This window comes from Pseudonaja textilis, chromosome Z (genome assembly GCF_049901715.1).
Source record: "Pseudonaja textilis isolate UNSWEBS1 chromosome Z, rPseTex1.2, whole genome shotgun sequence".
In the NCBI taxonomy this organism is placed as follows: Eukaryota; Metazoa; Chordata; class Lepidosauria; order Squamata; family Elapidae; genus Pseudonaja; species Pseudonaja textilis.
In genome coordinates this window covers 33,812,865-33,833,931 of record NC_142008.1, presented here as the reverse complement: position 1 = coordinate 33,833,931, position 21,067 = coordinate 33,812,865, and the positions used below count along the sequence as shown (strand labels likewise).

Genomic DNA, 21,067 nt, shown 5'->3' with positions numbered 1-21,067 from the left:
AAAGGAAAAAACATTCAGGTAATGCTCAATATAAATTCTGAACTCAAAAAGGAATGAAATCTTTCAATACCTGCTGCCTAGAAATGCCTAAGGATTTAAAGGGCAAATTAACATTGACCTATTTTAAAAAGTAAAACAATGAGTAGAGAGGAACACATGGAAGGACTATCCCAAATAGTTTGCTTTTAACTGAAATTAAACATGGTACAAAATAAAAGACAAGGGAAACAAAAGTAGAGTCCTAAAATTAAGTATCACATTAAGCCTATTCTTCCAGAATTTATAATCTAAAGGGTATTTTTTACTGTTGGTTTCTCAAATCTATTGCTCCACTGGCATCTCTGAATTACATTACAATAATGTACCATGTAAGTGATTATACCAGAGTGAATTCTTAGGAATAGCTTAGGCAGTTCCTGAAGGTATAATGATTAGATCAGTAGCCTACATTATATCACAAAGGTAGTGTTTTGTTTTTTAAGCAGATGAACTCCTGAAATTGTAAAATGACAATCTGTATTTCAGGGAGGTTTAATAATTTCATGTTATCATTTGAGCAACAGCTGAAATAATCACCAGATGATACGTCTAAAGTGAGCAAATTTATAACAAAGGTTTACCAAAAATGAGAAAAATTTTTTTGGGTCTAGCTGTTCCAACTATATTGGATATGATAAATTCATAGTTTTGGTAATAACATTCAGGGCCATCCTATTAACTAGTATAAAAGGAAAAAAACAGGTATCTGTTGAAAGTATATCTAGAATTTAAAAGGGAGAACTAAGTATAATAAAAAGAATATGCCCAAATCAAAATGAAAGAATGAAAAGAAAATGATGAATGGATAAGAATAATCCTAAAAAAATTTATCTGAAAGGAAGATTTATGGAAAGAGTATATTGTTTATTCTGCTTAATGTAGGTATTAGGATTCCCAAGTCTTTGTCCCTTTTGGCATCTGTTCCATTGCAGTTTTTCCAGTATGCCTATTCTTATTGGGTTTCTGGCTCACCTGGCAGAAATCGCAGAATTAATAGAATCATAAGATCTAAACACTATGATGCCAATGGGACTGTAATGGTTCCTGAATGATTTCAAGTGGTTCCTGGCTAAGGAAGATGCAGTAAATAATGCCAATACCATGTAATATAAGGATAAAGCAAAAAGAAACATCAAGCTAGAACTACTTGTAGAAAAGAACTTGGAGATATTATGAGGAAGGAATAAATATTTGGTGCTTTGGGGTTTTCTCTATTATGTTTTTTAAAGTTACTTAAGATGACTTAGAGTTTTGGAATTCCAAGTAAAGCAACATTTCACAAATTTCATTTAATTAACATTCTGTCATATTTATCTATGTAAATATATCATTTAATTAAATATTATATATATTGTAACTTTTAAATTCATTTTATATCTCAAATACTTCAGTAAAGGCAAAATTCATCATGTTCAGGATATTAGAAATGGCATTCTGCATGTAAGCAACATTTTTGGTTAAGATTTCATGGTAATATTATAGAAACTATGCAAATCAGCTAACAGACTTTCCACTTCAATTGTAAGTCAGATTTAAAGTTCTGGCAGATCACTTTTTGTCATCTTAAGTTTCCAGTTTATATGAGATTTATACACTGCTCAAAAAAAATAGAGGGAACACAAAAATAAGGCATACTAGATCTGAATGAATGAAATATTCTTATTAAATACTTTGTTCATTACATAGTTGAACGTACTGACAACAAAATCACACAAAAATTATCAGTGGAAATCAAATTTAGCAACCCATGGTGGCTTAGATTTGGAGTTATGCTCAAAATTAAAGTGGAAAAAAACACAACAGGCTGATCCAACTTTGATGTAATGTCCTGAAAACAAGTCAAAATGAGGATCAGTAGTGTGTGTGTGGCCCCAACATGCCTGTATGACCTCCATACAATGCCTGGGCATGCTCCTGATGAGGTGGCATATGGTCTCCTGAGGGATCTCCTCCCACACACCTGGACTAAAGCATCCCCCAACTCCTGGACAGTCTGTGGTGCAACGTGGCATTGGTGGATGGAGTGAGACATGATGTCCCAGATGTGCTCAATTGGATTCAGGTCTGGGGAATGGGCGGGCCAGTCCATAGCATTGATGCAGGAACTGCTGACATACTCCAGCCACATGAGGTCTAGCATTGTCTTGCATTAGGAGGAACCCAGGGCCAACCGCACCAGCATATGGTCTCACAAGGGATCTGAGGATCTCATCTCGGTACCTAGTGGCAGTCAGGCTACCTCTGGCAAACACATGGAGAGCTATGCGGCCCCCTAAAGAAATGCCAGCACACACCATTACTGACCCACTGCCAAACCGGTCATGCTGGAGGATGTTGCAGGCAGCAGAACATTCTCCATGGCATCTCCAGACCCTGTCACGTCTGTCACATGCGCTCAGTGTGAACCTGCTTTCATCTGCCAATCTTGGTATTCTCTGGCAAATGCCAAATGTCCTGCACAGTGTTGGGCTGTAAGCACAACCCCCACCTGTGGATGTCGGGCCCTCATATCACCCTCATGGAGTCTGTTTCTGACCATTTGAGCAGCCACATGCACATTTGTTGGCCCGCTGGAGGTCATTTTGAAGGGCTCTGGCAGTGTTCCTCCTGTCTCTCCTTGCACAAAGGCAGAGGTAGCGGTCCTGATGCTGGGTTGTTGCCCTCCTACGGCCTCCTCCACGTCTCCTAATGTACTGACCTGTTTCCTGGTAGCACCTCCATGCTCTGGACACTACACTGACAGACACAGCAAACCTTCTTGCCACAGCTCGCATTGATGTGCCATCCTGGATGAGCTGCACTACCTAGAGTGAAAGCACTGCCAGCATTCAAAAGTGACCAAACCATCAGCCAGAAAGCATAGGAACTGAGAAGTAGTCTGTGGTCACCACCTGCAGAACCATTCCTTTATTGGGGATTGTCTTGCTAACTGCCTATGCTTTCAACCTGTTGTCTATTCCATTTGCACAACAGCATGTGAAAATGATTATCAATCAGTGTTTCTACCTAAGTGGACAGTTTGATTTCACAGAAGTGTGATTGACTTGGAGTTACATTGTGTTGTTTAAGTGTTCCCTTTATTTTTTTGAGCAGTGTATATAGAAGAATCCCTCTAGAAGTTGTTTAAAGTTGTTTAAAGTAAGCAGAAGTTATAGTTCAATATATCTGGAATAAATTGGAATGAAAAAGAGTGTCATATCAGTTAGACTATCATATAGTTTTCTTTTTAAAAAGTGTATCATTATTTTCTAATTACAATTTCTTTTCCATTTACTTAATTAAAACAAATTATGAGAAAATAATATAAATTCCTTTATGTTGTATGGCTATATGTGGATAGCTTTAAAAATATACTCATAGCTATTTTCACTTGATGATTATTAACTGTTCATCATGATTAAATAGTAAACAATCTTGTATATCTTTACCACTATTCTTAATTATGATTAATTATGTATGAAATATATATTTCAATATATTTGTAAAGATTTGAATTAATGACATAAAATAAATGACTGAGAATAAAACAATCATGCAGAGATGAAAACTCTAAGATGAACAGTCATGACATTAAGACTTTGCCAAGCATTCAAGTCTATGAATATTCAAATGATACACAATGAAACTTCCAATGAAAAATTGCTACTTAGTAAAGGCAAGTAGATCTAATGAGTTAGTCTTCTCATGTTTTAGCTTCAAACAGGATCTTTCTGAATTGATATAGTGTGACCTGTTGTGCATTCATACCTAATAATTTAGTTTACAACACAAATAATTCTTTTTTTTAATTGTTGTTGTTTTTGTTGTTTTTTTGCTATTGCTATGACTCATATGGAGAAATACACCATGGCTTATTACTGGCTGATATTTAAAATGTGAAACTTTTACCATTGCTTGCCACTGGTAAAAGTACACTTCATGAATATGTATAAAACTGTCGAAAAAGTGTAAAATGTCTTTCCAGTTTGGCAATTGCTTTGTTTGGCAAGCTACTTAAGTACGGAAAAATAATCTACATCAGAAACATCTATAATTAACGCGGTTCAATATGGTGGATCCAGCTGCAGATTGAAATCCTTCCCCTTTCTATTTGTGATGTTGTTGTATGCTCAAACGGTGAGGCTTTGATTCACAGTTGTGCCTGTCATTTTGTTCCTTGGAAGGCATGCCTGACTTACATGTTGGTTATGTAATACAAGTATAGGTAAGGTAGCTGATGAGACAGATAAAGTAGCTAAATCATGAGACAAGTTATTCAGGCTAGAAAAGTAGGCCAGATTTTTATGATACAAGACAAAAGCTTGAGAAGTTTCATGAGTCTGACATCCCAAGAGCATTTCCCTGAAAAGTTCAGAAATTTATCATAATGGCATTAGTCCACTCTTACTGTCTATCAGCAACTTTTTTTCTGAAAGATAAACTGTCTCTGAGCCACAAGATTCAATAAAACTTTAAACAAGTAATCACTAAAAAAATATCCTCATGAATTTTCTTGAAAGCTATCCAGGGTTAGCTGTAGATGCTATGAATTTAATGCATGTGGCCTAAAATAGTGCTTTCCTTGGCAGCTCTGGTTTTATTAGTTTTGTGTAATGACTTGACATTCTAAATTTAAAAAGAAAAAAATCCTTTTCTGACATCATTAATTATATACTACCTCTAATTTTATCAACTTTTTTAAAAACATCAATCAATTATTTTTATTTTTTACTATGATTGTTTTAATGCCTTTATTTGCTGGTCTGTGATTGCAATAAAGTTTGATTGATTGATTGGTTACCAACTTTGATCACATTCTCTCCTACTTACATCTTTTTTTAAAGCCAAATATTATATCCTCTTCTAATCCCATGTATTTCTAATAATATAGGGAGGGGAAGATTTCTTTGGGATGCTTGTATTGCTTTCATTATATGAGTGTCCAAATACTGTCTATACAAATACTGTCTATAAAAGTTTATTTTGTATATATTTAATGTAGTACTTTATTATTTATTGGAGTTTATATGATTTATGCACAAGAGAACATCTGTATCTATACAGAGCCCCAGTCAGAAATTAGAAGTTAAAACGATGATTGGCATGCATTCCATCCTTCTTGATTGACACACAATTAGCCACAGTTAACCATGGCTCCCACTGAACACTTTTATTTGTTGTTGATCTTTTAAAGTTAGCCCGTGCATTTCCTCTTCTATTGAAATTATTTAGTTTTTCCTTCCTTACTTTTTTTCATTCAACTCTTTTTCAAAATAGCTTAGAATTGCTTTTCAGTATACCTTTCTTCCTTTCCCAGGCATCAAGATTTTTTCATACATGGGAATACTTTCATATACGAGAGGCAAACACCCTTATCTAATTTGTATGGCAATGAATTATGTCATTTTGTGTGGGTAAAAAACACTTATAAACATTGGTACACATTTACTAAACGATAAATTACAACATTTTTCTTATTTGCGATATTTCCAAGTGCTTAATTTGCATTCAGAAGTCATATTCAAATATTAGCATATTTTCTTGAACTTGAGGTTTAGCTAATCACTTGTTACTGCAGTTCTTTGAATAGTCATATGAAAATTCATATACTCTCCTTCCTATTCCACTTGATCTCAGGTGACCTTCTGATTTTTTGGAACTCTGTGCTATCAAATTGAAAGGCTATGGCAAGAACCTAGTAACATGGTACACATAGGGAATGGGATTATAGAAGATTCCTAATGGGCTTTATATAGGTACATAAGTCATGGGTGTGAATTCAGATAACCACTTTAAACTACAGTTACAGGTAAGTACACAGTTCTTTTTTAAATGTATGCTTTTAAATAAATAAATAAATAAATGGACCTGTGGGTTTTCCATCAAATATTTTCTCAATGGCTAGTACCAATGATGATTAGATTATCACAAAAATATCTTTTGAAACTATTATTTTTTCCATTATTTCTCTAAGGAATGTTGTTTAACATGGATCCAAGTCTTTTACAGCTTAAAAGAAGTTGCGGTCGTTAAACATTTTGTGGCAGAACAAGATAATCTGCAGAATGCCGATGTTGTATCCTTCACTGTCATAAAGATTCTCCTTATGAGACTGTCTTTTTTGGAAGCTGAAGCAGTTTCTATTTAAATCATCAGCTGAAGTGTGAATTTATCTGTGACATTTTTAAGATGGTTGATGAAGCCAAAAGTTGACCAGTGATTCTCTTGTGGAACACTAGCTAATTTTGGATTTACAGCAGATAGCATAGCCAAGATTAGAAACAAATAGCTATAAAATTAGGGGTAGGGAGGAAAGATATCTGATTACTGAATCATAGTTTGATTTAAGAACATGTCCCATGGAATGACTTCCTATATTGATCTAACTTCTATAAATTAACAATCTTTTTCATAGAGGCAGTATCTATCAAGTAAAAAAATACAAAAAAAATATCAAAGAACAGAAGTAGGGATCAACTAATAAAAGGCACTCTTGAATTGATATGGAAAATGGATCTTATATAAAATACAATTTTACATAATAATTGATTCGGGATGAATATTTGTTTAGTATAGGACTGTAATTACTATTTTACCATGAGATTAGCAAATTAATATAATAGATAAAAAATAACAAGTGCATTGCTCAAGGACTGTATAAAAAATTAATAACATTATACTTTAATTATTAAAAGCATTAAAAAGTTTTTTTCTTAAATGAACTTTCCATAAAAGCATGATAAAAAATTAATTATATTCCCTTTTGAAACTGATAACATAAACAATTATAATGAGAGGATGGCAGTTTGGAATAAATTATGAAGGTATCATTAGGTCTATATATTACTAGTTTGTGTCTTTGCTCAGATTGATTTTTTAAGTTCTTACTACTGCATAGAAAATATTTTGTACTGAACAAATAAGTTACATCTAGATTTAATTATGTTAATAAATGGGCAATGAAATCAGTGGAGCATACTATACTGATTTTAATTGGCATGCACCAATCACTAATCCAGCCTAAGATTGCTACACTCTTAACTTTGGCAATTCCATGAATTGCTGAGAAAATACCAGTTCATTCTCTGTTGCTCAAGGTTGCTGATGACCAACTTTACAAAAAATTTCAAACTGGTATTAAACTGATATCAAACTGGTATTCTGCCATTAAGAATAATAGCAGAATGTGGCCAGATGATCTTATAGTTTACATATGATTCTCTCCTTAATATTTTGACATGGAATGTGTTGTAAATTCATTTCATTTTTTTATTTAAGCAACGCTCTGTGTCTCACATTTGTAATCAAACCAATAAATAAAATAATAAATAAATACCAAGATAGCAAAACAATAACTAATGTAATTTTTAGTATTGACATCAGTAATGCATTGCTAGAGTTGGTATTGTAATAACTTTAAATAGAAATATGTTTATTACATCTATTTTTATAATAAAATATTTACTATAATGTTTTAATCTATAACAATATTTTCAACATTCATATTTTCTTGCCAATAAATTGTAAAATTGTCCTGACTCCAGACCTGATTTTGTCTTTATTTTAGATTCTCAAGACGGAAATTATAAATCTGAGGTCAATAGCAAACCAAGAAAAGAAAGAACAGCTTTCACCAAAGAGCAAATCAGAGAGTTAGAAGCAGAGTTTGCCCATCATAACTACCTCACCAGGCTGCGAAGATATGAAATAGCTGTGAACCTGGATCTCACTGAAAGACAGGTAATGGCTAGAGAACAAACTAATGGTGTTCCAAGCAGGGTTGTAAGTTAACTCATGCTAGATCAAACCAAGTTAGAAATGGATATAAATATGTGCAGAATAAAATACAATTATAATGCAACATTTGTATTATGTATGTCTCTACTGGATAACAATAATTGGATAACAATAATTTTAAAAAGATATTTCCAGAATTAGTTAGCATACCTATAACAGCATGGAGCATTAATTGTCTTAGTCTTTGCCTGACAGAACCACTGTCCACTTATTCACCCTGCCTGTTTTCTCTCAATGACAGCATGATTCATCTTATTTCCTTTATCAAATCTCTCTATTGCAATCCTCATTCATCTATACTCACTCTTTACTTTATTCTAGCATTTAAAATAATTATGAAGAGAATTAGTGTTGAAGTTACTAATAAAAACTGAGCTAGATACTTGCTAAGTATATAAACCTTTGTTACATACATGAAGCTTACTTTCACATACTCAGGAATAAGATCTTCTGAGACAGAGATAGTTGGAGGAAGGATTAGGCTATGTTCTGTCGTTTTGTTTTAATTAATGATTGATCGCTGTGATGTTTATTTAAACTAAATAAACAGATGCAGTATAAACAGAAATAGTATAAATAAACAGAAACTAGGTTAATCTCATACCAGGTATATAAGTTGTCTGATTCTTTTTCGTACTCCTCCTGTACTCCTCCTGTACTCCTATACTCCTATAAGCTCTTCATTCTTTGTTAGGAATGAATTGTATATAAGTAATACAACACTTTTCATGCAATAGTCATTAACTAAAAGCTACAAAACAATAGTATAATCATTTCTCTAAGTATCTTTCAAAAGTTCTTATTCCTGAGAATGTGAATGTTTTAAAAATCAGTTTCTAAAAGACCCACATAAGAGATTGTATGGAGCTGATATTCATCAACATAGACAGTACTGAGCTAAATGGCCCAATGTTTCACTTCAAGTTTTGTCTCCAATGAATTAAAATTGCATTTAGGATTTCTGGGCCTGGGTGGAGTGTCTTGAATTAAGTTAGACTCTTGGTGATTATGGATGTATTTATATTCCTTTCTTGATTACAGTACTGAAATGATTTACCATTGTCTTCTGGAATCTTTATTTTTATATTCCATCCCACTCTAATCCATAGCCCCGACATTTTATAATTTTGTCTCACTTAGTTTCTTCAAAATTAGCCAAGGTCAGCCACCTGCTGGTAGCTTATTCAAATCACAAATAAGTCATGAAATGACTATGAAGCCATTGACCTGGAATTCATATTGTTAAATATAAATATACTATCTAAATCTATGATCTCAGATGATATTGGAGCAATTCAAAAAGTGATTTTAATGGAAACTCATTTATTTATGTTAACAATAAAAATGAAGGTAACGTCTAAAACAGAAAAAAAAAACCACATTAATTCTCTAAAGCAAAAAAAAAAAAAAGTACCAAGGGAGCTTAGAGAGAGAAAAAATCTGCATTCAGCATAAAGAATAACATTATTATAGCATATCATTGATCATAGATATAAGTTAGTCAACAAATTGAATTTAATCCAAAATATTATTAAATCAACAAGAGAACAATGATAGAAAGGACACTGAATGATATAATTAATGCAGGTAATCCTTGCTTAACAACCTTAATTGGGAATGGAATCTTCATTATTAAGAAATGCACTGAGTAGGTGAAATATTATATGACTATACTGCTTAGTGATGGCAGTTTTGGTGGTCATTACAGCAGATCCTTCTTCTACCCCGCCTACACTTGTCTCTACTTCCCCTCATCTGTCTGTCTTCGCCCAGATCTATTTCCTATTGGCCATCCTGCATGCTGCTGCCCTGAATGTGCTGCTGCTCTGCACTGTTCCCTTCCTGCCCTGCTCGCCACCACTGTCATGGACTTTTCTGTCCAGCTTCTTCTGCCACCTCACTTTTGCCATTTGCTTCTTCCTGCTGCTGACAAGTCAGGTCTTGATTGGCCTTTTATGAGGGAACTGATAGCAATACAAGGTCTTCCAGAGGCCACATGCAGCCTTTCCAATGCCCCGGGAAGACCTCAAGTTACCTCATGAAGGGGAAGGCCAGGCTTGCCATATCAGCAATGGAGGAGAAAAATGATAAAAATCAGCTGGGGCAGTTGGGAATGGCAGGGGTTGGAGTGGAGTGGCTGGGGTAACCGCGTGCAGGAAAGTCAAAGGAGCACAAATGGGAGGGAAATAGGTATGTGGAAGGAGTTGAACTCCAAATTGTTCATATGGATGGGCTCCAAAGGACCTGAATTTTGGTCCCATGAATATGTGGGTGCTGTAAGAATCATAACATCAAGGATAGGCTATAATTTATCCTCAGGCTTTTAATAGGAAAGTTATGGTCACAAACACCCAGCCGCCCATTCACTCACAGAGAAAGTGATAGAGACAGGCAGGCAGGCGGAGGAGGAACAGGACAGAGGGAAAGAGGAGAGGAAGAAATAAAGCAACAAATTTATTTATTTATTTATTTATTTTGTCAAGCATGTATGAGAAAACAGGTACAAGTAAGAACATAACATATGAACATAAAAAATGAAGCAGCAGTGAAATGATTGTGGTGTTCCCTAAGCAATCATTCGATTTTTTGTGTGTGTAATTTATAGAGAAATAATTGATTATGTTGCTGCTGCAGCATCAAAAGCATTATTTGAGATATATCAAAACTGTACAAGCTCTCTCAAGGAGTTTGTACATTGAGTGAGAAGAAAGAAGTCTTCAATTTGTGCAGAGATATTTCTCTCCCTCCCTTCCTCCCTCCCTCTTCCCCTCCCTCTCTTTGCTGAATAATTATAGAATTTTCCTGAAGGTGGAGGGGGATGTTTAAGGTGTGTGTGTGTGTGTGTGTGTGTGTATTCTTAAGTTTTCGCGGGTACTTACATATATGGTATTCAGCTTTGTTCGGGTATTTTCCCACATCATTATAGTTATGCTTTTAAAGTTGTAGCAACGTTTCGGCAGAATCTCATCTGCCATCATCAGGCTTCTGTATTGAGTTCGTCTGTGAGTCAGACTTTTACAGTTGTTTTACAGTGTGACTCACAGACAAATTCAATACAGAAGCCTGATGATGGCGGATGAGATTCTGCCAAAACGTTGCTACAACTTTAAAAGCACAACTATAATGACGTGGGAAAATACTCGAACAAAGCTGAATACCATACATGTAAGTACCTGCAAAAACTTAAGAAAACACACACACACACACACACACACACACACACACATATATATCAGAATTCTCAGATTGGAAAGTAATGTGCAAATAATTTTTTCCTTTATCTTTTGGGGAAATAGAAGCAATTGTATCAAATTACCTGAAATTATTGATCAATACAGGTAGCCTTCGACTTACAGCCACAATGGAGCCCAAAATTGTTGTTAAGTGAGACATTTGTTAAATAAGTTTGCTCCATTTTATGATCTGTCTTGCCACTTTCATGTTACATGAATCACTGCAGTTGAGATGTTAGTAATATGGTTGTTAAATGAATCTGGCTTCCCCATTGACTTTGCTTATCAGAGTTTCTGGTCACAAAAGTTGATCACATGATTCTGTGCTCAAGCATATGAATTTTGATCATGTGACCATGGGGATGCTGCAATGGTCATAAGTATGAAAAATGGTTATAAGTCACATTTTTCAGTGCCATTGTAACTTTGAACCATTACTAAATGAACTGTTGTAAGTTGAGGACTACCTGTAGCTACATTTTTAGGTTTTGAATAATTTGTATTCAAATGTTACTAGATTCAGTTCCTGCCTTCTATACAAAGCAAAATGATTGCCATCTCTCTTTGTTTGAGCATCACCTATATGCATAGGAATTATCTTCCAGAATTATGAGTTCTGGTGTGCTATCCTAGAAATGTTTGGATCAAATATCTGAAGAATGCAGAAGGATGGGACCAGTGAAAAAGAAATTTTGGACATTTTTCTTTTGGTTAGAGAATTTCTTTCAGTTAAATATGATAAATAAGTAATGAAACAATGAAATCTTTGCTTTATAACATCAAATTTAAATGAGCTTTAAATAGCTTCATCCTGAAGGCATCCTATTACTCTGCATTCACAGAATTATTTGTTTTTGTTGCATTCGATAATGGAAATAATGGGATAAAATTATGTGTACATACAGTATCTGCTGACACTGATCTATCTTCAGGCACCTCTCTTGGTTGGAACCCATGTAACTTTGCTATAGCAAGCGGGTATATTTTACAAAAAAAGCACCCCAATTGTCTTCATTTGAAAGACTACACATGGGACCCATTTTGTCAAGGTTCATTATTATTTATTTATTTTCCCCAGATCAGAAATGCAAATAATGTAAATAAACAACTGACATTCAAAACTGTGTGGAAAAATAAAGGCCACATTATCATGTCACAGAGGGGTCCATGGGAAGAGAAGCTGTAGGCTTATAATCAGCCTACTATTTGTAATAATTATGATTCTTGAATTACAAATATTGAGTCCCAGCTATACAGACACTCTGGCAAGTTGTACTTGCCTTGGGGGAGTCTAACATAGCCATAATTGTTCCTAGAAGAATAAAATAAAGCAAAACAAATTAATGCCTGCAGCCCAATGTTTTCTTTGGAAATGTGCCTGTTGCCTAGAAAATTTTTGTTTTTTAAAGATAAGATGAGATGGTGGCCAATCCCCTAAGGAATAAAGTAACTGAATAACATCCTCAACATAGCTTCTGATAAATGGGAGTTTAGAGAATTGCAAATTTCAGAATGGGCCATCTGAAATTTTAAGCACGCCTATGAAATCCCTCCATGTGTCAACCAGCAGAAATATGTTGATTGTCCTGGTTGAAGAGAAAAGTTAGATCAGTGTGAGACTTTCTGTTTCTTATATTTCTTTTGAAATATTTTCAAGTAAATGAGATCCATTGATAACCCTGCCATAATGTTTATAATAGACTGCATAGAAGCAAGTATAATGTAATATCTGGGCATGGTAAATCAGAAAATAATTTAAAAAGTGATTATACAGTATAAAGGGACTCTCCAAATTTCAAAAACCTATAATCTATGCTACAGGTAGTCAAATTACAACTGCAATTGAGCCCAAAATTTCTGTTGCTAAGAAGATAGTTGTTAATTGAGCTTTGCCCCATTTTATGATTGTTATTGACACATTTGTTAAGTGAATCACTACAATTCTTAAGTTAGTAAATGAATCTGGCTCCCCCATTGACCTTGCTTGTCAGAAGTTTGCAAAAAGTGATCACATGATCCAGGGACACTGCAACTATCATAAATATGAATCAGTTACCAAGCACCTGAATTTTGATAATGTGACCATGGGGATGCTGCAGTGGTAATAAGTATGAAAAATGGTCATAGGTCACTTTTTTCAGTGCTGTTGTAACTTTGAAAGGCCATTAAACAAATGATTGTAAGAGGACTGCCTATGTACCTGTCCAAGGGAAATAACAATATAAATTGGAATGAAAAACCTTGTTAGAATATAATATATTTCACTACTTACAATGAACAATGAGGGATAGACCATTTCAGAATTCTGCAGCATTAAGAATCTAGAGCTAATCTTTCTAGATTAAACACATGCTATTCTAAATATATTAGAACAAACTTTCTGGATTGGGAAAAGTTGTAAAATACTAGGAAACTAAAATAGGATTTCATTACATCAATGAACTTTAAAAGTATGAATAATATCTTTGGCTGAAATATTCAGACAATGAAATGATTGGAAAAACTCTATAATGAAGAATAGTTATATTACTGTTTATTAGCTGTATTAAAAATGTTCCTAATGGTTTATCAGAAAACCAAGGGACCTTCTATCTCTAAGGGTTTATAGGTTTATACCGATTGCACTATATCCACAAATTAGGTGCACTCTACATCCCTTCTCCCTTAAATTCTCTTAAATATTATAATTTTGTGGGACCAAAGAAGCTTTCTTTATGTGTTTCAACACTAGCCATATATAACACCTTGTTCCAAGATATTCTGATGCTCTTACATTCCCAAAGTTGGTTAAAATAGCCTTCTCTCCCCTTGATATATCCGATAGATATGCACATTTGATGGAAATTTCTTTTTGCTGCTTTGATTATTTGCTTGTGTTTTTATATAATCTTTAATCTACTTTGTTCACCTTCCAGAAGTACATGTTTAAGATTAACAGCTATATAATTTTTATAATATAATATAACATAACATAACATAATATAATAATTCAATTCCATTTCAATAGTATTTGTCTTTAATGATTGCTTTTCAACATCAAATTCTTTATTATAGATCAATAATCCAGACTACATCATACTCGCTACATAAAACTTACAACATGCAAAGTAAAATAAGGAATATTATTGCTTTGGGAATTTATACTTTATTTAATATAAATATTAAAAATATATATGACTTAATTTATTGTACAGTAATAGCAGCACCTCAAAATGAAAATAGTTTACTTTTTCATTAGGTTTTAACTAAGGAATATCTTTCTGTCTTTTTTTTAATTGCTGGAGAATTTATTTCCAGAAGTTTTGTTTTGCATTTGCTTAACTCAGAATATTCTGACTGATTTTTTTTAAAGATGACCAAAGGCATTAATCCATGTAATAAGTTTCCCTAGTTAATTATTCATTCTTACAGAAAACTCAGCTTGAAGTGTGAGCTACTTCCTGCTGGGAATAATCTACTGTATTCTTTTTTGTTTTTCAGTTTTAGTTAGGCTGAAACTGCAATAAAATTGTAAATCTTCAGAAATTAATATTGTAATGAATAACAATAGCATCCCCTCTTCCCAAACTGATAACTTTATAAGTATACAGATTTTAAGATTCTTTCCTTTCAAAAGATTGGCTACTTCACTGACTTTTTCTGTATAGAATGTTTTTATAACATGTTCAGGATCAAGTTTAAGAAGAAAACAATGAAAATTGTGGATAATCTTTTTTTAATCTTTTATTTGTGAAATCTGGTTCCTCTAGAAACATTATAGTTCTTCAGACATAATCCTTTACATTTCCAGATACTATAGACTGTACATCCATGACATTAAAAATACTCAAATAAAGAACTGTGAAAAATTAATTTCAGGCTGATTTCACTCTTACTTTAAGAACAAAATCTCACTAAAGAAATATATTTTTATAGGATTGTGGTTTCAGTTTTTTTTTGTGTCAGATTCACAAGCTATTTGTATAAAAATAGTTGCATTTAGAATGACTTACGCTATTAAGCTGGTTTATTCAGAAGTAGATTCCTGCCGTTGTCAATTGTGGTTATTCTCAAGTAATATCACTAATGTGTAATTTTATTTACAGTTCTAAATTACATTGCCAGAATCCAAAACAATGTTAAGTCAAAAGTCAATGCTGTTCTGTGAAAAAATAAGGCTCTTGTTTTAAAATTAACCTTTTAAATTTTAAAATTTAACCTTAGACTTTCTACTATTGACCTCACCCCTCACCCCTTTCCTAAGAGATCTGTAGGGGACGTGCATAAGTGCACCAACGTGCCTACCGTCCCTGTCCTATTTTTTCTTTTATTTTTCTTATATGTATTCATTTCATGTATTCGTAACTATGTTTATCCTTATACTTATTATCTTGTAAGCGATTGACAAATCAAATAAATAAATAAAATAAATAAATAAAATAAATAAAAACACTGTTCTTTTGTCTGGACATGTTGCAAACAGATTCCAAATTCTAAATACAAATTAATTGTAATAAAAGAGCATCTAAAACATACTGGATTTTAATTCTTCCTTCCACATGCTTCACATAATCAAATTGGCTCTGGAGAATTAAAAAATATTTTGGACTAGATTTGGGAAGCATGGGATATATAAAAAGGTGAGAAAAGTGAAAAAGGTTTATAAGCATACGTCCATCCTCATAAAGTTGGCTATAACTTAAAATATTTTCCATATTGTAATTACAAATAGCTACATAACTGTCTTGATCCATAAAGCTATGAAAAATGCATAGTTGGGTTACTAGGACCAATAAAAATGGCAAAAATGTGGGTAAACATTTAGTTTCTCTATAAGTTTTCATCAGATGCATAATAAGAAAAACCTTAGGATGATATCCCAAAATCTAAACCATGTTGTCTGTACTTCTTGTTAGTTTTAAGATGGAATTTTTAGGGAAACACCTTGGTTAATGGTAAAAATGTAACCTAAACATACATATGGATATTTTAACATGATTTTAATTATTTTGTGAATTGCTTTAAAATGTAACTCATTTTAGAAACACAGGTTTATAAATTGTATTTAATTAATATAATTGTACATTATGAATACACAAAATTGTATTCAATATGGTGGCCAGAATTTTATGTTGATATACTTTTTTATATTGCCTCAACTACATGATTCATGTTTTAGTTCCACTAAAATACAGATAGTCCTTGACTTACAACAGACCATTCAAAGTTACAACGGCACTGAAAATAGTGGCTCCTGGCCATCAAAATTCAGATGCTTGGCAACTGATTCATATTTATGATAACTGCAATGTTCTGTGGTCATGCAATCATCTTTTATAACCTCATCACATGCCAAGTCAATGGGGAAGTCAGATTCACTTAACAACCATTTTACTAATTTAACAACTGCAGTAATTCACTTCACAACTATGGCAAGAAAGGTCGTAAAATGGGGCTCAACACTTAACTCATTTAGCAACAGAAATTATGGGCTCAATTTTAGCCGTAAGTTGAGGACTATCTGAATATGGAATATACAGTAATTGACACTGATTTGTGCAGAATAAAGTTTGACTAATTAAAGAGATCAAAATATTTCAAAAGCAAAACAAATTTACCCATTTATTTTTCTAAAAATAAAGGAAAATGCATTGCTTTCTTAATCTCGGTTAATTCTTGTCTATACTGTATACATCCTGATTTTCAATGAAGCCATTCAACAATTTCAAGTATACAGGATCTACAGGAATTTAAGATAATTCATTCTCAGAATTCATACATCCTTCCTATTTCTGACATGTTACTGGATCATATATCCATTCCATTATTGACTCATCATGAAATCCAGTGGAAGTTCAGATTTAATCTCTCTGAATTTGATCTCTGGAAGAAATAGTATATGAAACATCCAGGATGTTATATTTAGTACAAGTGATAAATGGAGTTCAAACCTATTTATTTCCCAAGGAGATTTATGTAATTTGTTCTCTAATAAGTAAGATGTAAGAATTTGGCAGTCTAACTACCTAACATCTACTTGGAAGTAGATTCTACTGACATGATAAGACTTAATAGTGTTAAATAATTATATGCAGTATTGCAGACTTACAAAATATTTGAAAGCCTATATTTTAAATGACTAGCTCAAGTCACTAATTATAAATTCAGTTTAAAACCAATAATTAGCATGTGACAGCCAATTTGGTATAGTACTTAAAGCACCAGACTAGACACTGACAGACCATGATCTTTAATCCCATAATAAAGCCCAAAGCCAGCTGGGCCTCTCACTCACTCACTCACTCACTCAGGCCTAGAAAGAAGGAAGTAGCAAACCACTTCCAAAAGTTTACCAACACTCCAGTCACAGAATATTTTAAGAGGTTAAGCTGAATTATCTCAATTTTACAGAAATCTAGATTCTTTATGATGTCAATTAAAATAATTGTTATAAGTTTTAAGAAATAATCTATGGAAAGGTAGCAGTATTAGAGCAGAATGGGTTGAAACCTGTGAAAATATTTCTGCTAAGAGAATGCCAGACTCTTAGTTGGCTTAAATATCAATTCTGGTTTGTGTGTTTTTGATTGAGCTCCAAATGGAGAAGATTGGGAAAATACCATTATTTTACACCATTATTGCTGGAATTAGCACATATTACAGAATGTAAACCACAATCACTATTTAATTCATTCTGTGTTGCTACATCTGACAACTTAATAGATTTTTAAAATATCAAATTATTAAATCACATTTAAAAACATACCTAATATGATAGTATTAAAAAGATCTGTTTGAAAGATCAGTCTGAATTCATTTTCTAACAAAGAAGAGAGAAATAAAATTTTTGAGAAAGTTCTTCCATAGTGCGGGAATTATCTTCAGCATGTTGAATGAATTGGTTTCTGAAAGCAATACCATCTTTAAGAGAACGCTGCAATTCTTAATACCTGGATATTCTTTAGTTTGATTTGATAAATGTGGACTTTGCAATTACTCTAATGGGCCAGTTTGGTATAGTGGTTAAGATATCAAACTAGAAACTAGGAAACTCTGTGATCTAATCCAGCTAACTGACTTTGGGCATGTCACCTTTCATCAGACCTAAGAAGAAAGTAATGGCAGACCACTTTCAATATCTTGTCAAGAAAATTACAAAGAGTAGTCACTGGGAATCAACACTGACCTAAAGCACATATACAGAATTGTTCTAATAATTAAGAGTCTACTGGAAGTGGCTTTTCAGTTTTTTATTAGAATGTAGAAAGGCTTTATTGATTTGTATGAAAGAAGTATTCATTTTTAATTTCCTTTATCATGGGTTTATTATTAATATTTAAGGCTCCCATGAAGAAGATGTGGCAGCTCAGACTAAAGATAACTATACCAATAAAACATGACAGGAGTTCTATAGGATACTACCTGCAGGCCTTTGAATAGAGTTGGGAAAAAGACCTTAAAGCTCTTCAAAAACTCCAGGAGACTGGATGTCATAGGTGACTGGGATGAAGATGTTCCAGAAGGCAGGAGCTGCTGATGAGAAGGCACCTTTCCTTGGTCCAATAGCAGTAGTGGGATCTTACCTGTTCCACTACTGGTTTGGTGATTGTGTGTGTGCACATGCGGATCATCTAACAAGCGCATGCAGCTTTCCACACACCAGCTGAGGCCTCTAACTGACAGAATAAAGAAAAGCGCAGGGCGGGTGGGAGGCTTTTTTTCTTCCTCTCAACTGATTGTCAGAGGCTTTTTTTATTACCATTTCAGCTGAACTGGTAGCAATTTTTGCTACTGGTTTGGCACAACCGACTGAACCAGTAGCATACCACCACTGTCCAATAGGATGAAAATCTCAGATGAACCTTAGAAGTTATTGAAATAGGCAGTCTGTCAGCTATCAATTTTCTGTGCCATGGTTCAGTTGTCAGACTGATTTTTATTCCACTCTTTGTCCTTGACCTAGTTACAAGGCTTTAAAATCTTTCTGAACATGGACATTTGAGATTGTGTAGTTCAACCCTACAACCTTAGGCATGCAAAGTTTATGTTCAATGACTGAGCTATGGTCTTTCCACTTGTCTACTTTGGCTCAGTGTATGCTTCATAGTAGGATTTATTAAATCAGAATTGCCAAGTAAGCCAATGACTAAACACTTGTGTGATGATCAATCGCAAATAAATAATACATTAATTTTGTGTCATGTGTGAATCTAACCTCTGTGTCAGCCTTGAAATCTAATGCATAGGTTGGCCAATTCAGTTACTAAATTAGAGCACTTACCTTTAAATTCCCATCATTAAATGGAAAGTATTGAGACTCAGGCCAAGGGAATAATAAATTAATTGACATTATTTACAGCCTGGTCTAATGGAAGTAAAAGTGAATAAAAGGAGTTAGGGAGAAATGGATTGTCTTGTTTTACACAGACTACTTGATTTTGCCAAAAGACATCTAAATTTAGAGAGAGCTCAGATGGTTTAACTTATGCTTTCTTCCAGGCGTTGCTTGTATGTGCTGGCCAATCTAGTTTCCCTTAGATTGACTTAGACTCCCTTAAGCTTACTCACTTCCTTAGACTAACTAACGCTTGCCAATTTACACCTCTTTTTACAATGACCTTTGCAGTTTGGCCTATTGTATTTCAAGCAATTTTATCTGTTTTTCCATTCGTTTTGCGATTCTTCTACAAAAGCCAATGACTGAGATATATACCCTTACAAGCAGAAAGAAAACTGAAGTCTGATTAAAACTGACCAGCCCAATTTTTCATCCTCTAGAGAACATTGCCATAAAGTATTATTATTAAAAATTTGGCTGGATCTGCTCTCCCACTTCCATTTCTTAGGTCCTCAGAGGGTCCTTGCCTTGATCCTTTTTACGTATGTGCTCTGCTAGAGTGAATTCAGCTAAGATAGTTGCCCTGTGTTTGCCCAACACTACAAATCAGCTTGGACACATAGAACACTCCATAGTACAATTAAAAGAGTCGCCCCTAAACAAGATGGGTGGCATATAAATCTAATAAGTGAATAAATACATAAAAGTTAATACTATTGCTATTTTACATGCATGATTATATTTGACATTAGTTTCCTCATGTTCACGCTCTATTTCAGGCTTTTTCTTCTCTGTTTGAATTTCTCAGATATACAGAATGTTATTTTTCCTTTCCCATTAACCCATACTTCCTTAAAAGTTGCAAAACTGTACACATCTGCTCTTTCATCTATTAGTAATATGCTATGATTATTTACTTTTGAACATAATTAAGGCTGAAGGTTACCAACTGATTAATCTAAGAGCTATTTAGTTTGACCAGGCATCTGACCTTTTGTATTATTTCTAACTTCATTGTTCAAAATACAAAGTGATTTTATATTCCTTTGTGATACAATTCAGATTTTACAGAAATGTGACTTAGATTTCCTTCAGTTAAGCTTCATAAAATTTTAGAGTCTCCAGTTTAGGGGAGTATATTTTGATATAATGGAAGATTGCTGGTTTTGTATTATCAGTTTTTGTTTCCACTAGAGGTAATTCTTGACTTACAATCATAAAGGGGACCAGAATTTCTATTGCTAAGCAAGGTTGTTAAATGAGTCACACATAATTTTAAAATCATTTTGTTGTTTTTGTTAAATGAATCATTGCAGTCAATTGAATCACATGGTCACTTCCCCCCACTTGTTGGAAGCCAGCTGAGAAGGCCATAAATGGTAATCACATGAACTCAGCATGCTGCAACCGTTGGCAACGCATGCAGTTGCCACGTGTTGAATTTTGATGATATGACTGTGGCAATGCTGTCATGTTCATAAGCACAAGCCATAAGTCACTTTTTTCAATGCCATTGTAACTTTTATCACTAAGTAAATAGTTCTTAGTTTAGGACTACATGTGCTGAATAAGGATATCAGATTTCCATTTATCATAGTGAGAGTAGAATTGTTAAATTTTTGTTCTTGATTTGCTTATTTCTCTTGAGCTAAACATGATAATTTTTTGCTACATTAGAATATTGTATATATTGTATTAATTG

At 33.6% G+C, this 21,067-nt stretch overlaps 1 protein-coding gene and 1 long non-coding RNA gene across 3 annotated transcripts in view; one reads left to right on the top strand and one right to left on the bottom strand.

Annotated features, from left to right (window-relative positions):
• The window catches only part of LOC148123964 (uncharacterized), a 90,914-nt gene extending 82,637 nt beyond the window's left edge, over positions 1 to 8,277 (bottom strand). For both annotated transcript variants that reach the window (XR_015740081.1, XR_015740082.1), the window contains exon 1: positions 8,229 to 8,277. This is a non-coding gene — a long non-coding RNA (uncharacterized LOC148123964). The remainder of the gene's footprint in view (positions 1 to 8,228) is intronic.
• The window catches only part of MEOX2 (mesenchyme homeobox 2), a 55,397-nt gene that overhangs the window by 28,793 nt on the left and 5,537 nt on the right, over positions 1 to 21,067 (top strand). Inside the window, exon 2 of the mRNA XM_026706361.2 lies at positions 7,586 to 7,758. Within this exon, the coding sequence (XP_026562146.1) occupies positions 7,586 to 7,758 (173 nt within the window). The remainder of the gene's footprint in view (positions 1 to 7,585; positions 7,759 to 21,067) is intronic.